This window comes from Gymnogyps californianus, chromosome 26 (assembly GCF_018139145.2).
Source record: "Gymnogyps californianus isolate 813 chromosome 26, ASM1813914v2, whole genome shotgun sequence".
Classification (NCBI taxonomy): domain Eukaryota; kingdom Metazoa; phylum Chordata; class Aves; order Accipitriformes; family Cathartidae; genus Gymnogyps; species Gymnogyps californianus.
Window position 1 is genome coordinate 1,567,785 of NC_059496.1, and position 23,581 is coordinate 1,591,365.

The 23,581-nt window shown below is 54.1% G+C and overlaps 1 protein-coding gene and 1 pseudogene across 1 annotated transcript; both read left to right on the forward strand.

Annotated features, from left to right (window-relative positions):
- The first annotated feature begins 1,336 nt into the window (after positions 1-1,336).
- LOC127025977 (olfactory receptor 1020-like) lies at positions 1,337-2,295 on the forward strand. Its single transcript, XM_050911115.1, is given in 2 exon segments — positions 1,337-1,400; positions 1,403-2,295. Coding segments are annotated over 2 exon segments (957 nt in total).
- Positions 2,296-16,009: 13,714 nt separating this feature from the next.
- LOC127025978 (antigen WC1.1-like) overlaps positions 16,010-23,581 on the forward strand; it is a 39,061-nt pseudogene continuing 31,489 nt past the window's right edge.

A 23,581-nucleotide genomic window follows, 5' to 3' on the forward strand; every position in this document is an offset into this window, starting at 1 on the left:
CAGCTCTCTCACAGTTCTCTCTCAGCCATCCACACGGGATGTGATTTACAGAGAGCAGTGAATCTGGAGCACCTCCCCATGGAAGCACCTTCAGGAACAATGCATCCCAGTGTAGGCGGGGTGAATCACTGAGTAGAAGGGCCCCTCCATCCCAGGAACTCTCTGGGCTGCCTAGGTGCCTGCCTTGGCCATCTCCAACTCACTGTAAAAGGTATAAAGTTTGAGGCAGGGAATGATCAGGGACAGTTTTGTCTGACCTGAGTGTTACGAAAGCCCAAAGAGGAGGCACGGGCAAAGTGCTCTCTCTTTCAGCCACGGACGTTCCCTGAGCAGGCAATCAGGCATGTATCAGGCATTGACTGGAAGCTTGTGCTTGATCATGATCCTGCACTGCCTCAGCCCCCACTCACCCTCGGACACTCTTGTGTCTCCATTGCAATGCTGAACAGGGAGCCCTGAGAACTCAGATGGCAATGCTGAGGTCCAGGTGCTGTGCTGCTGCAGGGAGGTAGCCCAAATGCACCCAGAAATTGAAAGTGAGGAGGAAAACATGTTCAGCAAATGATCATCACCCCTGTCCTTTTCCCCTCCTCCTCGTGCAACATCACTTTTCTTCATTTGCCTTAGATGGCTTGGGTACCTCTTCTCCGGAATTCAGTTTTCCCCGCCCTTCTCTCCCAAGTTCACATCTGCTTGTAAGTCTCCTGTCTAACAGACCCTTTGCAGTGCCTTCAACAACAAAGCTAGTAACTCCTGGCCACTCTTGGTCAGTGGAAAGAGATGGACTGTCCAGGGACAGAATTGTCTCATCAGAAAGCAAATGTTTCAGGGAGTTGAGACCACTAATCCTGTTCAGTGTCCATTCTTCCTCAGGGTGAAGAAACAATCTATGGCATAGTGCATTCCCCTAAAGGCTTTTTTGCACGACGGGGCTTTTCTCTCTGGCCCATCTTTCCGTTGCTTGAAAGTAGGACTTGGCTAACGCCTATGCCAGGCTACTACTGGGAATACCTTCATGTGTCATAATCTAGTGTGAGCAAATGAACATTCTCTTTCATTCCACAGAAATAGGCACCTCAATGCGGCAACTGTCTCTCTAATCAGAGGAGTTCTTCTAAGAAGAGCAGTTTGGCCCTCTCGAAGAACCTGTTCCTACCCTTTCACTAGGAATAGTGCTCCTAAACCAAGTGTGATTTCAGTCAAATGAGGGAAAACCTCCATGTTGTTTCTGGCAGGGATTTCTTCCCAACTCCTTTTTACAACAAACACAGAAGCACATGCCCTTCCTCAGCTTCCCTTCCTGCCAAGCGGGAAAAAGAAGGTCCTACAGCACTTCATGGAGAAAGAGGAATGGGACAACCGGACATCACCAGTGGAGTTCCTCCTGCTGGGACTGAGTAATGTCCCCAGCTTCAGATGCCTCTCTTTCTCCTCTCTCTCATGATCTACATGGTGACCGTGTTTGGCAACATCCTCATTGTTGTGCTGGTGGTGGCAGATCGGCATCTTCACACTCCCATGTACGTCTTCCTGGGGAATTTCTCCAGTGTGGAAATCTGCTATACCTCCACTATCCTGCCCAGGCTTCTGGCCAGCTTCCTAACCAGGGACAGAAGCATTTCTGCTCGAGGCTGCATGACACAGTTCTTTTTCTTTGGCTGTTTTGCAGGTACTGAGTGTTATCTTCTGGCCACCATGTCCTATGATCAGTACTTGGCCATATGTCAACCCCTGCTCTATGCAAGCCTCATGAACTGGAAGGTCTGCCTCCAGCTGGTGGCTGGGTCCTGGCTAGCAGGATTACTAATGTCTCCCATAGTCACTGGACAATTTTCCAAGTTACAGTTCTGTGGTCCCAATGCAATTGATCACTTCTTCTGTGATTTTGCCCCATTGCTAGAGCTTGCCTGCAGTGACACCACGGCGCTTAGACTGGTTACTTTCATCATCTGCTTCCTGGATGTAGTCTTCCTATTTGTATTCACATTGCTATCCTATATCTGCATCATAGCTGTGATCCTGAGGATCCCAACCACCATGGGTAGGCAGAAGGCCTTCTCCACCTGCTCCTCTCACCTCATCGTGGTCACTGTTTTCTATGGTACCCTCATCGTTGTCTCTATGATACCCAGGACAGCCTCACTGAGGCAGCTCAATAAAGCACTCTCCTTTTTCTACACCATCCTCACACCCATGGTCAATCCACTCCTCTACAGCCTGCGGAACAGGGAGGTCAAGGGGGCTCTAGGAAATGCACTCAGAAAAACTGTGGTCTGCATCGAGCGCTCATACTAGTTGAGATCCACCAGGAATAAACAGGTTGTGGATCTCTTTTGATCAAGTGTGGACCACTCGTAAGCGCATATTTTGTGTACCAGCTGTATCTTTAGAAGTGCAGAATCTTGGGACTGTTTGTGGAGTGAGAAGGGGAGAAGGGAATCTGTGTCTTAAGGAAATACAGGACTGGTGTTGAAAAGTGTAAAAACGTTCCCTGGCTTTCTTCCTTCTTTAGCGTCAACACAATTGTGATCCTGTAAGTGGGAGCTGTTGAAATGCCACACCTGCCCAAGAGTGGGAGAAAACTTACTCTGAACACGCTGTTCTCTCTTCCATTACCCAGCCAAGCTGAACGGTGGGATTCCTGCATGTCTGGGATTCCTCAGGGCATCTCCATATTGGCAGTGAGAAGTGGGCAGCTGAATAAAGCCCTTCCACAGGACATGTCTAAACCGAGTAGATGAATCCCATCCCTCATGTTCTCTGGGCTTTCTAGCAGAGGGGAACTGTGAAAGCTAGTCTGATAGGGTCAGCCCCTCTGAAAAAAACGTAGATCCTTCTTCAGAAGAAAGGTACACAAGCTGGGTCTCAGCTTCCCAATTTTTAACACCGAAATCATTACTTGCCCCTTCTTTCCTTCTCCTAATCCGACCCCTCCAACTCCCCTCCCCCAATGTAATTACTTCTTTCTTTCCCACTGGCTGCTTAGATAGTGCAAACTGAGTCCTCCTATCTTCTTCTTTCTTGCAAAAGAGAGCAAGGTCAGCTCATGGGGCATGTGACGGGTACACTTGACCCCTAGCCGTACTGACTAAGGAGCAACAGGCCTCACGCCTGGTGGTGAACTTGTGAGCTGGTAAGCTCCTGGCTCACGTACAAGGGAGTGAAGGTGCCTGTATTGGGTTTGCGTGGCAAGGTTTGGTAGCGGGGGGCTACAGGGGTGGCTTCTGTGAGAAGCTGCTAGAAGCTTCCCCTATGTCCGATAAAGGTAATGCCAGTGGGTTCCACGACGGACCCGCCGCTGGCCAAGGCCAAGCCAATCAGCAACAGTGGTAGCGCCTCTGGGATAACATATTTAAGAAAGGGAAAAGAAGTTACAGGGGAGTAGCAGTTGCAGCAGAGAGGAGTGAGAAGATGTGAGAGGAACAGCTCTGCAGACACCAAGGTCAGGGAAGAAGGAGGGGGAGGAGGTGCTCCAGGCGCCGGAGCAGAGATTCCCCTGCAGCCGTGGTGAAGACCATGGTGAGGCAGGCTGACCCCCTGCAGCCCATGGAGGTCCACGGTGGAGCAGATATCTACCTGCAGCCCGTGGAGGACCCCACGCCGGAGCAGGGGATGCCCGAAGGAGGCTGTGACCCGTGGGAAGCCCGCGCTGGAGCAGGCTCCTGGCAGGACCTGTGGCCCGTGGCCCCGTGGAGAGAGGAGCCCACGCTGAAGCAGGTTTGCTGGCAGGACTTGTGACCCCGCGGGGGACCCACACTGGAGCAGTCTCTTCCTGAAGGACTGCACCCTGTGGATGGGACCCACGCTGGAGCAGTTCGTGAAGAACTGTAGCCCGTGGGAAGGACTCATGTTGGAGAAGTTCGTGGAGGACTGTCTCCCGTGGGAGGGACCCCCACTGGAGCAGGGGAAGAGTGTGAGGAGTCGTCCCCCTGAGGAGGAAGGAGCGGCAGAAACAACGTGTGATGAACTGACCCAAACCCCCATTCCCCATCCCCTTGCGCCGTTTGGGGCGGGGAGGAGGTAGAGAAAATCAGGAGTAAAGTTAGGCTGGGAAGAAGAGAGGGTGGGGGGAAGGTGTTTTAAGATTTGGTTTTATTTCTCATTATTTGCTCTGATTTGACTAGTAATAAATTAAAGTAATTTTTGCCCAAGCTGAGTCTGTTTTGCCCGTGACAGTAATTGCTGAGTGATCTCCCTGTCCTTATCTCAACCCATGAGCCTTTCGTTTTATTTTCTCCCCCTGTCCAGTTGAGGAAGGGAGTGATAGAGCGGCTTTGGTGGGCACCTGGCATCCGGCCAGGGTCAACCCACCACAGCAATGTTGCCTGTCACTCCCTCACTGGGCTGCTGGTTACTCTCTCCCTCCCCATCATTCTTCGTTTAAAGCCCCATTTATGAGGGCAGCCATCCTGGCCCATTTTCTCCCACTATTTCATGGTCACTACAGCCAAGGCTCACACTCGTTTTCACATCCCTGATCAGCACTCCCTCTTTTGCAAAGATCAGATGGAGGTGAGCATCACCTTTGGTTGCCTACCTGGCATCGGTGCAAAGAGGTTTTACCAAGAGACCCCAGACACCTGCTGGACAGTAGGCATCCTGCTCTGCTTCCCTTCCAGTGAGTGTCAGGGTCTCTCAAGGCCCTAATGAGACCTGAGGTCATTGATCTGGAGACTTCCTTGAGTTGCTTACATGAGGCTTTGTCCAATTCCTTACCCTGATTGCAGTTGCTTTGTCTCCCACCGTGATATCACACCAGCAGGTCTCTTCTCTGACCCTCACCCACAAGGGCTCACCCAACCTATTCCACATCCCATAGAGAAGCTCCATACATACGACAAGCTCCTGCACACAGAGGACATTTGCCTCCTGATCATTCCAGCCCGTCTCTCCTCAGAAGCCTGTATGCACCATTGCAGCACCACTAGCAGTGTGAGCTGTCCCACCACTCCTCCCCATCGATTCCACTGATGGCAAAACTCTGTGATGGCACGTGGGACTCCAGCTCCTCCTGCCTGTACCCCAGGCTGAGGGCATTGGTGCGCCTTTGGGCTGCATCACCTCAGCTAGGGAACTGGGAACATGCTCAGGCTTGTCACAGGCCAACACAGTACCAAGTGCCCAAGACCCAGGAGGTGCAAATGCTCTGCTTGAGACCAGAGCCACGCTGGAGTGGATGGCAGATGGCAAAGTAAAGGCACAGAAAGAGGAAACGCTGCTCTCCCCAAGGCCAGAGAGAAACTGGCCGGGGATGTGCACCCTGGCAGGAGAGGGCTTTGCCGTCTGTGGGGTCTCTGCAGCCCCTGAGGGCCTGTGGTGGATGTCAAGCTGATCTCAAGGAAGGACAGTTGCTGCTGAAAATGTCCTTGAGCGTGGACATCCTGTGATCCAGGAACACTGTGACAATCCTTGGACTGTTCCTTGAGGGTATCATCAAGAGGGTGAGTAAAGGACTGTTGAAAGAAGAACCAGCAGAGTTTAGGAGTAGGCAAACAAGTGGAGATCCCCACGTGATGTCCTTCCTGTTCATGAACTGCCCTGCATCTACTGGATGGAGGTGGGTCAGACCTTGCCTCACTCCAGTGGCGAGAGAGTGGCTGGCCAAAAGAAACTGAATCTGTCTGAGATGCCATCTGGGGTGTCAGTCACCCACCCTCTCTGGACAGGGATGCCTTTCCTGTAGCTCCTGTGCTGTCCTGACCAGCCACACGCAGTTGTGCTGTACAGCCCTGGCATCTTCTGTGGCACTACAGGCCTGTGTTTGGCCAGTGAGTAGCTGCCCTGGATTTAGTTAGGCAATGTCGGGATGTCCGTGAGACAACTGCAGTTACAGTCGATGGCAATCGAGTATATACAGCTGATGGAGAAATAACATTTTAAAAAAGGACTGAGCTATCCCTAGGGCACATGAATCCATTTGACCAGCTGCCTCCCTCAACAGGCTGTCCTGAACATCATGAGTAGGGAAAAGTGCAGTTTTCCTCAAGGTGGGCATCTGCTGTTGGCCAAAGGAATTCCCCACCAGCCTTCAAGGTGATGCCCCCAGATGCTGTTCTTTCTCTATGAACTGCTCCGTTGTTAGAGTTTGCACTTGCCTGCACTTATCTTGGACCACCTCTGAGACTTCCACTGTCACCAGGTGCATGCATCTGAGAAGCTCACTCCTGGCCTCCATCTCCATTAATTTGCATGGGAGCTGAGACAAGGAGCTCACATGCAGATGCCTATTTTCTAAAATCACAGAAAGGCACACCTGAACTGAGGCAAGAGGAATCCCAGCTCCTGAGGGTTTGTGGCAGGCATGGGAGAGAGCTGAGTCTCCTTCCAGCCCCACAACTACAGACCCAGGATGAGATGCCTCGCTTGACTTAGTGGAATCCTTCTCTCACCAGGGGTAAAGGAGATTCCTCCCTGCCACTGTCTGCGTATGCTGCTAATGCTGGGACACAGAAAGGTGACTCTCATGCCCAACTCTTTTCGAATAGGAGAAATGCCACTGCTGGAAAGAAGTGTCTCTCCCCAGCTGAGGGAGGGAACATGAGGGATTGCTTCAGCCTGTTTCACAGCAGGTTCCCCTGGAGCTCCAGGGACACCTTGAGGGAGCCCAGAGGGGGCAGAGAAAGTGCTGCCTTGGGCTGGTCCTCTGCTGCTGAGCTGGGCCAGGCTCCTGGGACAGAGGGAGCTCACGGCAAGTGGGCAGCACTGCAGAGAGACAGCTCTGCCCCGGAGTAGCTCCTCTGCAAAGCGCAGCAGGGCTGAGGGCACTGCCTGCAGGCACCGAGGGGAGAGGAGCAAGGCAGAGAGACGGTTAGAGGCAATCTGTGGTGGAGGATGCTGAGAGCTCAGGGAGAGAAATCTTCACAGTCCTTAACACGGTATGTTTCTGGCTGCAGGGCAAATCAGCTGCGGTTCCTGGAGGGATCTCTTAAAGCTGGCACATCGCACAGCCTGTGGGATCTTTCAGGAGGATTCTGACAGCGTCTCTAGTGGAGAAGAGGAGGACGTGCTGCAGAGCAGGGCTTCCCTGCTGCACTGTCAGAGGACAGGGTATGACCGCTGCCTTCTCTCAGGGACAGCTGCAGGACTGTGAAGCCAGGTGTGCAGCCATGGGTACCCAGGGCTGTTCTTCAGAGCAGGGTCCCTTCGCCCCAGGGGGCTGTGTGCTGGGGCAGGGACTCTGCTGCCTGCCAGGGTCTGCACTCAGCCTGCCCAGGAGATCCGCACAGCACTGCAGGGAGAAGCTGTGGGTAGAAGGAGCAACCCCCGGCAGGGCAGGGCAAGGTCCTTGTGCTGTCGAGAGGGTGCTGCATGGGTCAGGGCTGCTCACAGCTCCAGATCATCCTCAGGACTTTTCAAGACGGACATCAAGGCAGGGGTTACCTCAAAAGAAAGGTGTCTGCCCTTTGAGTTTTCTCCTCTTGGCTGGCTGAGTGGGCAGCGGGACATTTCTCGGGGGACTTTTTGCCTGGAAGGTAAAAGCAGGCATTACTGTAAAGATAAGGAGCTTTCCTGAATCTGTGTTTCCGTTTCCAGCTCTGGAGGCTACAGATAACACCAGCATCACCTTTCAAGTTTCATCAGGGTTTTTCAGCTACTCTTTAGTCCCTGCACTCAGGGAGAGGCTGCAGGGAAGAGATGGGAGCACAGGGGCTGGAGTGAGGTCTGTGAGCACTGACAGGCAGGTGACATGGAGCCCAGGAAACAGCTGGCAGGGACACCTCCAGGCAGCAGAGACACGAGCAGGGAGAGAGGGAACTGCTAAGGGAAACCCTGTTGCCGGGAAGGTCTGGGCACCTCCTGGCCACCCCCTGCAGTGCAGATGCCTTCCTTGAGCAACCCCCTCATCTCTCGTCCGTCACCCAGCACAGCTCTCGGCACTCATTGCTGTGGGGTCTAGGGCGGGAGTCTCCTCCTTGTCCACTTGACCCGCAGAAGAGGTGACAGGCATCTCTGCTGCCACATGCCCATTTCCCACTGACCACCAATGAGGCTGAGGGATACTGTCCTGCGTTATCACCATCTGGGAGGTATTGTGCAGAGTTGCATAAAGGGAAGATCTTTCCCGAGCGCCAGTCTGTCTCTCTCCTTGCCTCTCTTGGCTGCTCTTGGCATTGCTGTCAGGCTCTCTGGAAATGGGAGTTTCAGCTGCAGAGTCACTGATCTTGTGGGTGTGTCCATGGGAAGAAGGGTCCCAGCTTTCCTCTGACCTGGGGGGCTGTGGGCAGTGCAGTCAGTGGAGCTAGGGAATGAGCTGACTCTCCCTTAATCAGATGCCATGCTTAGGACATTTGGCTGTCTCCTTGGGGTGTTCTTCCAAGCTGTGAGCTGCCCTCTAGAATGCAAATCTTTCTCATAGCATCTGTGGGTTATCGAAAGCCTCACGGAGAAGCACAGAATGCTACAATGGAGGAAATGCTGTTGGGTTGCTGAAACGAGCATAAATGTCTGTCCTGGGCTAGAAGTGGGGTGTTGTGATCTTGAGAAAGGGTAAGACATCTGCAGTGGTTTTCTGCTCTCAGCAGTGTCTGATTTTTTTCAGGGTAACATGGGAGTGAGATCCTACTCCATCTCATGAAGGAGTAAGCACAGGGCAGCTGGGAACAAAACGCAGAGACAGACCAGCTCCTCTCACTCTGCACGAAGCCACAGGCAATCCTCTTGCCTCGCAGGGCTCACTCCGTTCTCCCTGAGTGTGGCAGAAATGCTGAGGGTTTCTGACTTCCAAGAACAGTCCACAGGTGAGATGGAGCAATGCTTTAAAAATAACCTCTCAAACTGCCTGCTGTCATACCCATTCCTTAGCACTGGGAGTGCAGACACTGACAAGCTCTTTTGTGTTAGGAGCAGTTTAACCTGGAAAAATTCAAACACCAGGACTGGCCCCTGCCCCCACTGTTCCCATGAACCCACTGCTGCACAGCAGGGCTGACTCCTCGGCAGCCACTGGGCAAAGGCCCTCCTCCCCACGGCACACTCAGCCAGCACTAACCAGAGCTCGAGCCACAGAGCTGAAGGTCTCCTAGAAAACAAAAAGGGTGGGTGTGTAGCTGAGGGGTGGGGGTGGGTCCATGAAGGGGAGTCCAAGAGAAATGGCTTTGCTTTTGCTCAGAGAAGTCTACCCTAACTTGTCACTGTCTTTTCCTCCTTCGACAGTGCCCCACGCTCAGAGAAAGCTAATGTCCAATGGCAGCTCCATCACCGAGTTCCTCCTCCTGGCATTCGCAGACACACGGGAGCTGCAGCTCTTGCACTTCTGGCTCTTCCTGGGCATCTACCTGGCTGCCCTCCTGGGAAATGGCCTCATCATCACCGCCATAGCCTGTGACCACCGCCTCTACACCCCCATGTACTTCTTCCTTCTCAACCTCTCCCTCCTTGACCTGGGCTCCATCTCCACCACTCTCCCCAAAGCCATGGCCAATTCCCTCTGGGACACCAGGGCCATCTCCTACTTGGGATGTGCTGCACAGTCTTTTTCTTTCTCTTCTTGATGGCAGGGGAGTATTGTCTTCTCACTGTCATGGCCTATGACCGCTACGTTGCCATCTGCAAACCCCTGCACTATGGGACCCTCCTGGGCAGCAGGGCTTGTGTCCACATGGCAGCAGCTGCCTGGGGCAGTGGGTTTCTCTACGCTGTGCTGCACACTGTCAATACATTTTCACTACCACTCTGCCAAGGCAATGCACTGAATCAGTTCTTCTGTGAAATCCCCAGATCCTCAAGCTCTCCTGCTCACACTCCTACCTCAGGAAAGCTGGGCTGCTTCTCTTTGGTTTTTCTTTATCTTCAGGGTGCTTTGTTTTCATTCTGCTGTCCTATGTGCAGATCTTCAGGGCTGTGCTGAGGATCCTGTCTAAGCACGGACAGCACAAAGCCTTTTCCATGTGCCTTCTTCACATGGCCGTGGTCTCCCTGGTTTTGATCACTGCCATGTTTGCCTACCTGAAGCCCCCCTCCATCTTTTCGTCAGCTCTGGACCTGGTGCTGGCAGTGCTGTACTCGGTGGTACCTCCAGCAGTGAACCCCTCATCTACAGCATGAGGAACAAGGAGCTCACAGACACCCTGAAGAAACTGATTCAATTATTCTTCTGTCAGCAGCAGTAAGCTGCACGTGTCTCTTCACAAGTGATTTCCAATGTACCTCGGGAACCTCCTGTGCTTTGGGCATTTTGTCTGTGCTAACCAAGTTTATCCAGGAATGTCTGCATCCACACCACTTCTCCAGGGGCATGAACGCAGCCTGTCTGACCCAGAGGCCTTTGTACTTGTGTCTGGCACTACGGTACAGCTGGCCTCCCGTCTCACATCTCTGCAATAAAAGGGTATTTCCTCAGGGCCGGTGTCTGGAGGTTGGGCTCTTCTTCCAAAGCTGAAGTGAAGGACAGGCTGCAGAAACTTCCACTTACAAAGCTGTGCTGCTGTGCTCAAGTTCTCCGTGGGCTGAGGGGTGGAGGACATGGGGCCATGTGTTGGGGAATGGGTGTGGGCTGAGCCTTCACATGTACATGCCCAGTGCCCCAGGAGGTGCTGAATGATCAGCAGGGATCTGCCTGGGATTGTCTCCTTGTGGTTTTGGGCACCACCACCCGCCTGCCCTGCAGACCAGCACAGCCAGCTCAGGGCCCTGGGGAGAGTGGCCACTCCTCCCAGCCAAGGGGAGAGGTAACTCCCCTGGTCTGAGTGGCCACACTCTTCCTAATTAAGGACTGTATGCAGCTGGCCTTATTCGTGATCAACATGCTGTACTGGCTCCTACAGCGTCCCTTGTAGCAACTATGGCCTTCTCCTCAGGGTCACTCCTCAGCTGGTCACCTCCAAGCTTGCCCTGATACACGGAGCTATTCTGCCCTGATGCAGGATTGGGCACTTCTCCTTGTAAAACCTGGTGAGGTTTCTGTTGGCCAAATCCCAGAGTTTCTCAAGGTCCCATGAATGGAAGCTTCATTGTGTCAGCTCTTAATGTGTGTCTGTAGGTGTCTCACCCTGTCCTGTGGTGCCTCTGACAAGATGACAGCAGGAGGAATTGCAGGACATGACGGGTAATAAAAGGAAGTACTAGTTTAATGGATTTGCTGACCAAAGTCAGAATTCCCAATGCAGCCATCTCAGAAACACCAACAGAGGGCACGAGGCAAGCAAAGCCAGGGCCAGTGGGTAAAGGGAAACCAGGGGTGGGTTTCTTGTGTGAGAGGGTTTGAGGATGACCAAAGGGAAGAACTTGGGAGGGGGAAACAGGGAAGAAGACAGTCAGAGGTGAAGCAAAGGGTTCAAGCAGGGCTGTTTGTGGCCACCCTTCAAGTAGCCCTCAATCTGAGCAGGGAAATCAGCATGGCTGGGACACCTCTGATGTGCCTGTACAGGAATGCACACAGCTTGGGGAGCAAACACTCTCACTTAGATTTCAGAGACACGGCCAGATAGCTCACATCACTGGAGTGTGGCCATGGATGGAAGCCGCCTCTTTAGGAAGGATGGGGAAGGTCAGTGAGGAGGGAAAGTTGCAAGCAGCAGGAAAGCATGGAGCTCTGCCTAGTGACAGGTGATGAGCCGGATGAGAGCTGATGGTCAGGATTAGTGGGCAGACCAATGTGGGTGATGTTGTAGTTGGTATCTGCTATGGACCAACCATATTAGGAAGAAGCAACAGATGAGGCCTTCTTCAGACAAGCACAAGAAGCTTCTCATTCACAGGCCCTGGTCCTCATGGGGGACCTTACCCAGCTGGACATCTGCCTGAGGGGCAGCACAGCAGGGCACAAGACACTCAGGAGGTTTCTGGAGGGTACCAAGAACCTCCTGAGCATTCAGAGAGGGTGTTGGGAAAGCAAAAGCCCATCTTGTGTTCCATCGGGTAATTCAATCTGGATGTGAATGGCATCAAGAGAGGATTCAATGATGCCAGCAGTAAAAGGAAGGTTTGGGAAAATGTAGGCCTGCTGCTAGACAGGGCAGGGACCCTGGTGACAGAGAGCACAGAAAGGGTCAAGGTCCTCCACGCCTTCTTCCTCTCTGAGTTTACTGGTAAGACCAACCTTCAGGAATCCCAGGCCTCCAAGACCAGAGGCAAGATGCACTCCAAGACCTGAGGGGATGCACTCATGAGTGCTGAGGAAGCTGGCTGATGTCATTGTAAGGCCACTTGAAATCCTATGTGAAAGGTCACGGCAATTTGTTGAGGTTCCTGAGGACTGGAAGACAGCAAATGGAATGCTCTCTTGAAGCAGGGCAAGAAGGAGGATGCAGGGAGCTGTCAGCCTGTCTCCCTTTATACCCCTATAGACAAGCTGAGCAAGTATGGACTAGATAAGTGGAAAATGAGGTGAATTGAAAACTGACTGAATGGCTGGTCCCAGAGGCTTGTGTCCAGTGGCACAAAGTCCAGCTGGAGGATAGGCACCAGTGGTGTAACCCAAGGGTTGATACTGGGTCCCATTCTATTCAACCTTTCATGACAGTCCTGGATGATGGGACTGAGGGCATCCTGAGCAAGCTTGTGGATGATAGAAAATTGGGAGGTGTGCTGGTCTTGGATGGCATAGAGTTAGTTTTCTTCATAGTAGCTAGTATGGGGCATGTTTGGATTTGTGCGGAAAACAGTGTTGCTAACACAGGGATGTTTTAGTCACTGCTGAGCAGTGAATACACAGAGTCAAGGCCTTTTCTGCTTCTCACACTACCCACCAGCGAGTAGGCTGGGCATGCAGAAGAAGTTGGGAGGGGACACAGCTGGGACAGCTGAGCCCAACTGACCAAAGGGATATGCCATACCTATGACGTCATGCTCAGCATAGAAAGCTGAGGGAAGAAGGAAGGGGGGACGTTTGGAGTGATGGTGTTTGTCTTCCCAAGTAACCATTATGCGTGATGGAGCCCTGCTTTCCTGGAGATGGCTGAACACCTGCCAGCCAATGGGAAGTAGTGAATGAATTCCTTGTTTTGCTTTGCTTGCGTGACGGCTTTTCCTTTACCTGTTAAACTGTCTTTATCTCAGCCCACGAGTTTTCTCACTTTTACTCTTCCAATTCTCTCCCCCATCCCAACGGGGGGGGGAGGGAGTGAGCGGCTGTGTGGTGCTTAGTTGCTGGCTAGGGTTAAACCACAACAGGAGGAGTGGCTGATACACCAGCTGGTTGCCACTGCTGCTCTGAAGGACCTGGGCAGGCTGGAGAACTGGGCAGAGAGGAACCTCATGAAGTTCAAGCAAGGGAAACACAAAGTCCTGCCCCTAGGCAGGAATAACCCCACGGACCAGTACAGGCTGGGGGCTGACTGGCTGGAAAGCAGGTTTCGAGAGAAGGACCAGGGGGCCCTGGAGGGCAACAAGCTGCCCATGAGCCAGCAGTGTGGCTGTGTGGCAAAGTAGGCCTACAGCCTCCTGGGCTCCATTCAGGAGCGGTTTGCCAGCAGGTCGAGAGAGGTGATCCTTCCCCTCTAGTCAGCACTGGGGAAGTCCCATCTGGAGTGCTGTGTCCAGTGCTGGGCTGCCCACTACAAGAGAGACATGGCCTTACTGCAGCGAGTCCAGTAAAGGGCCACAAAGATTCTGAAGTCACACAAGCATCCTTCAGGAGGAGAGCCTGAGAGAGCTGGGACTTTTTAGCCTGCAGAAGGGAAGGCTCATGGGGATCTTATCAATGTGTATCAATACCTGATGGGAGGGAATGAAGAAGAGGGAGCCACGATCTTCTCCCTGCTGCACAGTGACAGACAATGGGTAGAAACTGAAGCACAGAACTTCCATCTCAATACAATAAAACACTTCTCTACTGGGAGGGTGGTTGATCACTGGAACAGGTTGCCCAGAGAGGTTGTGGAGTCTCCATCCATGGAAATATTCAAAACCCAGCTGGATCTACTGGGAAACCCACTCTAGCTGATCCTGCTTGAGCAGTGGGGACTCGACTAGGCGATCTCCAGACGTACCCCAAGAAGGGTCAGAAGGGACCCATGGAGGTGTCTAGTGCTACTTATCTGCTCTGAGCAGGGAGAACATGTCAGCTAGAATGCATTGGTCAGTGCTTTCTCCACTTGAGTTTTGAAAATCTCTGGGCCCCAGAGCCAGTACTAATCAACTATAAAGGTGATTTTTTTTCCCCTTAAACCTCATTTGAAATTTCCCTTCCTGCTTCTTGTCCTCATTGTCTCTTGTCCTCTCTTTCCCTTCCTGACTGTCAGACAGATCCTCACCCCTACTCTGACCAAGGACAATCACAACCTACTCTCCAGATGTGGCCTCACTGGGATCCCCTGTGACTGCAGCCAGCATGTGGTGGCCAGCTCCAAGCAGAGACACTCACTGGGGGTCCCTGCAGAGGCTCAGCGAAGGCCATGTCAAGACGCCAAGCACCTAACACCGAGGAACTATGGCGGAGCCTGTGGGCTGACACCAGGACATAGCTGGCGGCAGAAGGGGTGAGCAGAGAAGTCCTCCAGCAGCTCCTCTGCATACCTGGTCAGGGAGTAATGCACTTGGTGGTGCTCCTGAGAGAGGATGCTGGCATGGGAGGGGAAGTACTATAGAGCTGCGGTGCAGGGCACTGGGGCTCAGAACTAGGTCTGGGGCTCCCAGCAGGCAGTGCCAGTGGCTGCAGCCCCAAGAGAGCTCTGACCATGGAGAGAGCAGCAGCGAGTCTCCCAACTCTGGAGAGCTGCTCTGGCTGCAGAGGGGCAGCTGGGAGTGCTGGGGTCAATCTTGGCTGCCCACACCTCCCACCCCAGGGTGTCTTTTGAGTCCCCGGAGCAATCCCACTGACTGGGGTGACAGCCCTGCCTGCCTGGGAATGGAGGGGAATTTGGGGTTTCCATCAGTGTGGGAGCTTCTTGGAGCATCGTGGCTTTTGTTCAGATCCCTGGTCTTGTCCCTGGGCTGGCCCAGCCCTGCATCCCACAGGTGGCCCCAGAGCTCTGCCCTGCAGGCACCACTCAGGACAGAGTGCATTCAGGCCTGGGGAAACATCCTCCTGGCACACTTCCCACAACAGACCTCAGTGCCCCGTTCCCCTGTGGCCGTCTGGCTTTGACTGCTCGCCCAGCACCCGACCCCTTCCCTGCCTTGGCCATGGCCCATGTGAGGCTTTGCAGACAGCCCTGCTCTGGGGTCTGCCAGGCTCTGGGCATGTCTGAGCCCATGCAGGTCTGGGTGTTCCCCCAGTGCACACACTGAGCCCAGCAAGAGGACGGGGCTGGTCACATTTCAAAGATCAGCCCTCAGCTGGACCATGGTGAATGGCCAGGGCTGGAAATGGCTGCTCAGAGGAACTAGGACTCAGTGACTGGGGTAAGGGACAGCGCATGGGGTGGAGGAAGGCTTCTCAAGGACATGTGCTGGGCACAGAGACTGAGGGACAGCAGCAAACTCACAGGGCTGCTGAGTCATGCTTCCTTCAGTGCAAGCCCTGCACGCGGGTCCCAGCCTCCCTTTCGATGCCACCCTTGAGGAGGGGCGATGGCACTAAGAGATGGGTAGTTGTGAGCACCAGCCCTTCTTCATCCACTACCCAGGCCTGGTGGAGCACCAGACAGTGAGGACTTCTGCCTCTGCACCATGAACATGCTTTAGGGCACCCACAGTCTGGGCATTGTCTTGGATTAGTGAACACTGGTATTTTTGTCTCTGAGGCAATTTCCAGCCTAGGTCATCTCTGTTCTGAGCTCTCCCTAACCCTCTGCTGATCTACCTGGCTGTTCCTGGCCCCCTCCCATCATCCCTGCAGGGCCCCGAGCTGGCGGTGCTGCTCTGCAGAGCCATTTGGCTGTGGTGCCTGGGGTCACAGGGTGACTCCACACTGGCCTTGCTGGTCAGGGTGGGAAGCAGCTCCAGCTGGATGGGGAGGACTGCTGCTAATTCCCCAGTGCACTGGGGAGATCCCAGTTTATTACAGAGAGCCTGTGTGGGAGTCAGCTCCGCCCCAGTGTTAGACACACTCTTACACAGGCTCCAGGTGAGACAGAGCAGGTTCATGCCTCTGGACAAGTGAGACAAATCCAAACATTTGTCTGCGAACATGATCACCACAAGTAACAATAACGATAAAGTTAATGAGACTGGTAACAGTAACGATGATACATCAAAGCACCCATTTGGGATGGGATATCCTGGGAGTCGTTTGTTGAGAGGGATGGGGAGTTTATCACTATTGCAAAACCTTTCATGTAAGCCCTTTCCTAACGGCATCCTTGAGCTCCTGGTTCCTCATGCTGTAGATGAGGGTGTTCACTGCTGGAGGCACCACCGAGTGCAGCACTGCCAGCACCAGATCCAGGGTGGGCAGGAGATGGAGCGGGGCTTCAGGTGCTGAGAAACAGGGAGATCAGGGCCAGGTGAGGAGGCAGGTGGAAAAGGCTTTGTGCCATCCCTGCTCGAGAGGATCCTCAGCACAGTAGTGCAGATTTTCACACGAGACCCAGGAGGGTCCCGTAGTGGGTTTGTTGAGAAGGGTTGTGCCGTCTTGAAGCGCACGGAGGCGGGGAAAGTTCTTAGCTCAGGCACAAACACTGAAGCTCTGACACCACAGGGACCCGTTATCTGACCACGGCGCAAAAGAAGCATTTTTACCTCACCACGTGCCTTCCTTGTGCTTATTTGGTTCATTGCCCTGGCACACGCCAGGAGCACAGGCACCACCGGTACTGCAGGTAAGACGTGAGCAATGCCCTGCCCACCCGCTGCCAGCTGCCTGAGGGGCCATTTGCCCCGGAAGTCACCCCTCTACTGGTCACGTGCCTTGTGGGGATTGCCTGGAAGGAGCGGCCCCCCTTCTGCTTTACCCGGAAGTACCTCTGACCCAGAAGGCCCTTCCCCTCCATACCCAGGGGTGCCATTTTGGTTTGGCTGCCATTTGGGGGGCTGCCATTATATGAACAGGGGCTGCCATTTTATGGGAGTGGGCTGCCATGTTCTTAAACATCATACTGCTCTGTGCTTGGCTGATGGCCATTGCTTGCCAGCGTCAACCCCATGTGTTCTCAGGAAGACCTGTGACTGGCTGGCAAAAGGAGCCTCCCCTCCCCGTGCACCCAGAAGCACATCAGCAAAGGAAGCCCCCTGTCGTTACGTACAGGGAGGCCACCACTTTTCGCAGCCTCATTCCCCACATGTTTTCATGCTGCATGGTGGTTGGGCAGCCATTTTTTGACACCATCATACCCACATGTTCTCATGCAGCCCTGTGACTGGCTACCTGCCTGCTTTGGACAAGGAAGTGCTCAGATATAAAAATATATACCTGTATTACAAGATATACATTTTTAGAAATATATGTGTGAGTGTACAAATATGTATAATATACTTTTATTTATTTATCAATATATACGGTATTTTAAATATATATACGCCTCTATACACGTATGTACATGTATACATTTATATATATTTATTTTTATTTATATAAAAACATTTATAAAGCCAGAAAAATTAAATATATATAGCCATTATCACATAGGTTAAATGGAGAAAGCCTTCTTTAATAAGAGCTAATGAATGAAGAATTAGAGTTTAAATGTGAATAGAAATAAAATTACAAGGGTGGGTCGAGGTCCCCCACTTTATCAGGCGCAGAAGAAGCCCAGACATGTTGTGGGGGGAACTTCAAGGCAGTGGGAACATGCCTGAGGCTGCGACCCCCTCCCAGGAGGCCACCAAGGCCTCCACACAAATCCTGTTAACAGACAAAGAAGAGCCCAATCCTGGGAAGTGGCCTAGGAGGCCCCAACATCCCAGACCAGCCAGCAGGATGGCCACGCAGGGTTACTGGGGTAGCCTCTGAGCTTTCTTGGTGCCGCAAGACACAGGCAATGCTGTCTGCCAACATGGAAACCAGGACAAAATGCCAACTTCAGAAGAATATGAGCATGGGGACAGTATGGAAAAGACCCAAAGAGGATCTCAAAAAAGACCATGAGAAGCAGAAGAAACAGCCAGTGAGCCCATGAACTGCAAAGTGGATTTTGAGGTGCCAAACAGAGAGGCAGGGTGGTAGTGGGGAACTCCCTTTCCCCATGGCGTGGGGGATCTCACAGCTACCTGCAAGACCACTGTGCGGTGCAGAGTGTGCTATTTAGATTTCCTTGTCCTTAGGTTGATAACCTGATGGAATGTTTCAAAAAGCTCTGGCTGAGTGAGTGAGGGGAGAAGTCAGGAGTGTGCTGGCACTTGTCCAGGTCCACCTGAGCCACACCAGCCAAAGCCAGTGTGCTGTGTGTATGTCATGTGAAAGGATGGGGAAGGGGGTGGGGGTGGTGGATGTAATGTACATTTGTATTGAATACTGTAGGACCTGAGCAGGATGCAACTGGTGTGGAAGAAGGGGTGGAGATTGTACTGGGTGTGGCTGGGACGGAGTTAATTTTCTTGTTAGCAGCCCTATGGTGCTGTGCTTTGCCTTTGGTGGCCAAAACAGTGTTGAGAACACACTGACATTGGAGCTGTTGCTGAGCAGTGCTTGCACAGTGTCAAGGCCTTCTCTCTTTCTCACTCTGCCCCCACAGCGAGAAGGCTGGGGGTGGCAAGAGGCTGGGAGGGGACAAAGCCAGGACAGCTGACTCCAACTGACCAAAGGGATATTCACACCATATGACGTCATGGTCAGCAGTAAAACTGGGGAGGGGGTGTGTGTTCTTTGCTCAGAGACTGGCTTGGCATCAATCTCCTGCTGTGAGTGATTACTTCTCCACTTATTAAACTGTCTTTATCTTGACCCATGAGACTTTTTTCCTGGCTTTTGCCCTTCCAGTTCCCTCCCCCATCCCGCTGGTGGGGAGTGAGCAAGTGACTGGGTGGGGGCTGCCACATGGGGTCACCACCACACGAGCACAGAGCAAATAGGTTGGTATGTGCTTGTGAGGTCACTGGTGCCTGAGGAGATCATAGGCTGGGAGCTGGCACATGGCCTGTGGAAGTGTTGTGAGATTGCTGATGCCTGAGTAGCTGATAGGCCAAGAGCAAGCACATGGCTTGTGTTGGAGCTTGTGAGGTCACTTGTGCCTTGATATCTCATAGGCGAGCAGATAGCAAGTAGGTGGATATGTGGTGGTCAGGTCACTGGTGCCTGAGTAGCTGATAGGGAGAGGGAGACACATGGCTTGGGTATGTACTTGTGATGTCACTCTTGGCTGAATAGCTGATAGGCCTTGATCAGGAGCATGGCCCTTACAGGTGCTCGTGAGGTCACCTGAGGCAGAGTACCTCAACAGCAAGGACATGGCAAATGGGTGTGTAGAATCCTGTGAGGTCACTGGTGCCTGAGTAGCTGATAAGGCAGGAGCAGGCTTATAGTTTGTGTAGGTGGTTTTGAGGTCACTGCTGCCTGATAGCCGATAGGCCAGGAGCAGGCCAATATCAGCAGTAGATGCTATGACATCACCTGTGGCTGAGTAGCAGATAGGCCAGGAGCATGCACTTAGCTGTGTATGAGCTTGTGATGTCGCTGGTGCCTGAGTAGCTGATAGGGCAGAAGCTGGCACATAGCTTGTGTAGGTGCTTCTGATGTCACCAAGTCAATATTTAGACCACAACCAAATATGGGGTTTTGGAAGAACCATCATTAGCAGCAGCAGTCCATACACTGCACACACACGTGTGACAGTGTAACTCATGAGCACACAGCGATGGCAGTAGGAGTGTGAGGTCACCATCAGTATAACCCGTGAGCACACAGCAGCGGCTGTAGGAGGGTGTGAGGTAATGTCACGGATGACACCCCATGGGGCTCGGTGCAGAGCAGCCGTGTGCCCCATCAGAAGGGCATGATGTGGGACGGGATCTGCCGTGCCCTGTGTCTGCGAGGCCGAAGGAGCAGCCCCTGCAGCCCTGGCTGGAGCAGTCGGGGTGGGGGTGGCTGGGGGCACCGCAGGGATGTGCCTGGGCACGGTGCCAGGAGGAAACCACAGGCTTCCTGCCCGGGCGCTGTGGGGGGAGCACGGGAGCGCTGTGAGGCCACGTGGGCTGTGGTTTGTGCACCTGCAGGCTGCAGCTCCCGAGCCACCCATGGGGAATAACGGCCCCTCGGTGACATGCCAAGAGGCAGGGATACATCTGAGCCTCTGGGCTGCGCTGCTGCAGGGACATGTCCCAGCTCCAGCTCATTTCAAGGGACCTTCCATGGGGCTCTCCAGGGAGGAACGGCTGAGCAGTACTCCTGGGATGGGGCTCTGGCCTGAGCTAAGGCCCTTTCCCAGCTGCTGCTCCAGCACAGCAGGATCTGAAGCAGGGGCAGGGGCTGTTTCCTTCCCTTCCTGACACACCTGGTGCAGTCCCAGCCCTGTGGTTCCCATGGCACGGGAGCTGGACACTCGCACCTTGGGCTGTTGGATGTGCCCGGTATAGGAGATGCTCAGTGCTCCTGGTCCACACAGCAGGGTTCAAGGCGTGAAAAATCCGTTTTCCCCCACTACAGCCGGCCCTGTCCTGTGACGCACCACCACCACAGTGACGTGACACCTGCAGTGGAGCCATCCCTCATATATGGTCATGAATGGCGCTGGAGCAGTTCATTGGAGGGCTGGGCTGTGTCGGAGGGGAGATAGCTCCCGATAATGTCTAAAAAGGTGCTGCTGCTTTGATTGGCTCCTCCTGTAGCTGGGCTGGCATCTGCAGAGATATATTGCCCTCTCGTCATCATTGTCCCCATGAGTCCACAGGAGCTGTGGCAGGGAGTGTGGCGCAGCAGGGATGTGCTGGCAGGGCAGGAGCTCAGGATGGGCCGAGAGGGAGTCCTGTCCCCTCAGATGCTGTGGCTGCTGCTCTGGGTACAGCTGTGCAGGGGTAAGTGCTGACTGCCTTGTCCACAGCCCAGGGCCAGGGGCTACCAGGGTGGTCATCAGGATCCGCCTGGGAATGGGGTTTCTTTGCAGGTGCTACTGAGACGAGGGGCAGAAGGGGCTCAAGTCCATGGAGCCTGTGCCTTTCCCTGTGCCCATGTGGGTGGGAGAGAGTATCTCCTTTTCCAGGGCTCCAGTGCTTAGGGCAGCCTGTGGCTGGCTGCATTCACAGACACCCTCTCGTGGGGTACCCCCTGTTGCCCAGCACTGTGCCTCTGGAGCCAGTGGTGGCCTAGCTGGTGATGGCAGCCCCCAGAGATCCCCAGAGCACTGCCAACCTCTGGGGTAGCCTCGAGGGTTTGTGTGCTGCTCACTGCCCCCTTAATCCAGGGGAGCCCTGACCCTATGAGGGCAGTGTGTACCCCACAGAGAGAAGGGAGCGGGACATCTACAGTAGAGAGACATCCTTGTGGAGGGCCTGGCCCAGTGCAGGGACTGGACTGACACCAGGGATGAGGAGAGGAGATGGGTTGGGGGATCCTCAGATTTGTCTCAGTGTTCCCTGCAAACAAAAGCTGTGGGGTGGGTTTGGATGGTGGTAGGGCAGGTGGTTTGCACAGGAAGCTGCAGGCCTGGGTACACAGGGCTGTTGAGGGGGTGCTGGGCTGGGGAGGAGCGGTGCCCAGTGCAGGGCTGGGCAGGTGCGGTGGGTATGGGTGGGGGCAGGTAGCCATTGGTGTGGGAAGAGGTGCCTTGTGCAGTGGGAAGTAGGGGACCCAGCAGAGCTAGAACTGGCACCCCCAGCCTTGCGCAGGCCATGGGGATAGAAGGGACCTCCACACTGCACTGGGGACAGCCTGAGGGGAGAGGGCTCCCACCCCAGTACCTCTGACTCGACCCAGGAAGGGGTTTCCCCCAGACCTGCAGTGCTGGGGCTTGGCACTCTCCTGACCCGCCCCATGTTGGTGTTCAAAGGTGCTGCGGAGGTGAGGCTGGCGAATGGCAGCAGTCACTGTGCTGGGAGAGTGGAGGTGAAACACAGGGCCAGTGGGGACTGTGTGTGGTGACTACTGGAGCATGGACGATGCAGCAGTGGTTTGTAAGCAGCTGGACTGTGGGTCTGCTGTTGGAGCTCCTCAGTACGGACACTTTGGGCCAGGATCTGGCCCCATTTGGATGGATGATGTTGGCTGTAATGGCACCGAGTCTGCCCTGTCTGACTGCAAACACGCAGGATGGGGTGAACATAACTGTGCTCACTCACGATGCTGGAGTGACATGTTCAGGTAAGGAAATAGCCTGTACTCCACCTTTGGGGCCAGGGTGGGGGAAGGGACCTTGACTGTGTCCTCAGGGAGCAAGAAGGGGACGCCAGAGCAGGGCAGTGACGCTGGTCTAACTGCCGAGCTGGGACTGTCATTGCTGATGTCCCCAGTCCCTGGGGAAAGCCCAGAGGGACCCTACCCCAGGGTGAACTAACCTTGCCACAGTGTCTTAGTCCCCCTCAGTCAGTATCTTGGGCTGCAGATGAATCCTCCGTCCCTGCCCCGGGGTGTCCACTCATCTCCACCCATTCTGCCAGTTCCCAGCCAACAATGCTGAGGGTCCCTGTGCTGGAGAAAGCAGGGGGGACTTGCTTGGCACTCCACACCTTGGAGGAACAGCATCAGATGACTGGTCCTCCTGGGTCATTCCCTTCACAGGCATGAGTACCTCAAGTGAATCAAAAGGGCTTTTCAGAGAGGATGAGTGCTGGGCCCTGAGGAGAGAAGCAGGGTGGCACACAGCTCTTCACTGCCTGTCCCCAGGGCTCGGCTCTGTGGTCCAGCACTGCAAGGCTTAGGAACTTTGCAGCTGCTTGACTCTGGCTGCTTCCTTCCACATCACCGCATGCACGGGCTGGCACTGAGACATCCCTGGGACTTTGACAGCCCTGTAGGGGCATGGCTCCATGAAGCTAGCACTGACCACCTGCCCAACCTCTCCTGCCTGCCTATCGATCCCCACACTGCCCCATGGAACAGGGTCTTTGCCAGCACTTCTGACTCTCATCTGTGCCTGCTGTTACCCTCTGAGTCAGTGTGAGGCCAGGGAGGCATGCGAGTCTCGGGCCCTTTGTCCGGCCATTGGCTTGGGACCTGTGCATCTCAGGCAGAGCAGTGTGTCCCTGGCTGAGGACATCCCCTCCAAAGAGGTATTGGAGGGGTCTGGACAGGCACCAGCCATGATAATACTGCACCATTTCTGTGCTCTGTGACATCTCCCACCTAAAAGGAACCTCCCAATGCTCCAGGAACAGCCCTGGGATTAGAGTGCACTACTGGCTGCCTCAGGGTGATGTCCTGCCTGGCCCAAAGCTCTGCAGGGGCTGAGCAGGCTGCAGCAGTCAGTATCATCTGGGCCACTTCCTGGACCCAACTGCTCACCACCATGCTGGGCAGCACAGGGCACCTTGTGTGGGAGCAGTTTGTCTGAGCAGTACCTGTGGCTGTGAGTCTGCAACAGACACATACCCTCGAGTGCTGTGATGGTGTAGAGAAGGGGTGCAGGGGGGCCTGGATGTGTTTGTGTCACCAGCACTCCCCCAACAGCTTCCTCTGGGATGTGCAATGGGCAGTTTGGTCACAGCTTGCTTGGAGGTGATGCAGGATGTGGTCTTGTAGCTGCCAGAGGGCTCTGGGAACTGCCAGGTGTTTTGGTTTTTTCCCAGGATTTGTCCGTCTGGTGGAAGGGAAGAGCCGTTGCTCAGGACGTGTGGAGATCCATGACGGGGACCAGTGGAAAACTGTCTGTGCTTCACACTTTGGTGCCAAAGCTGC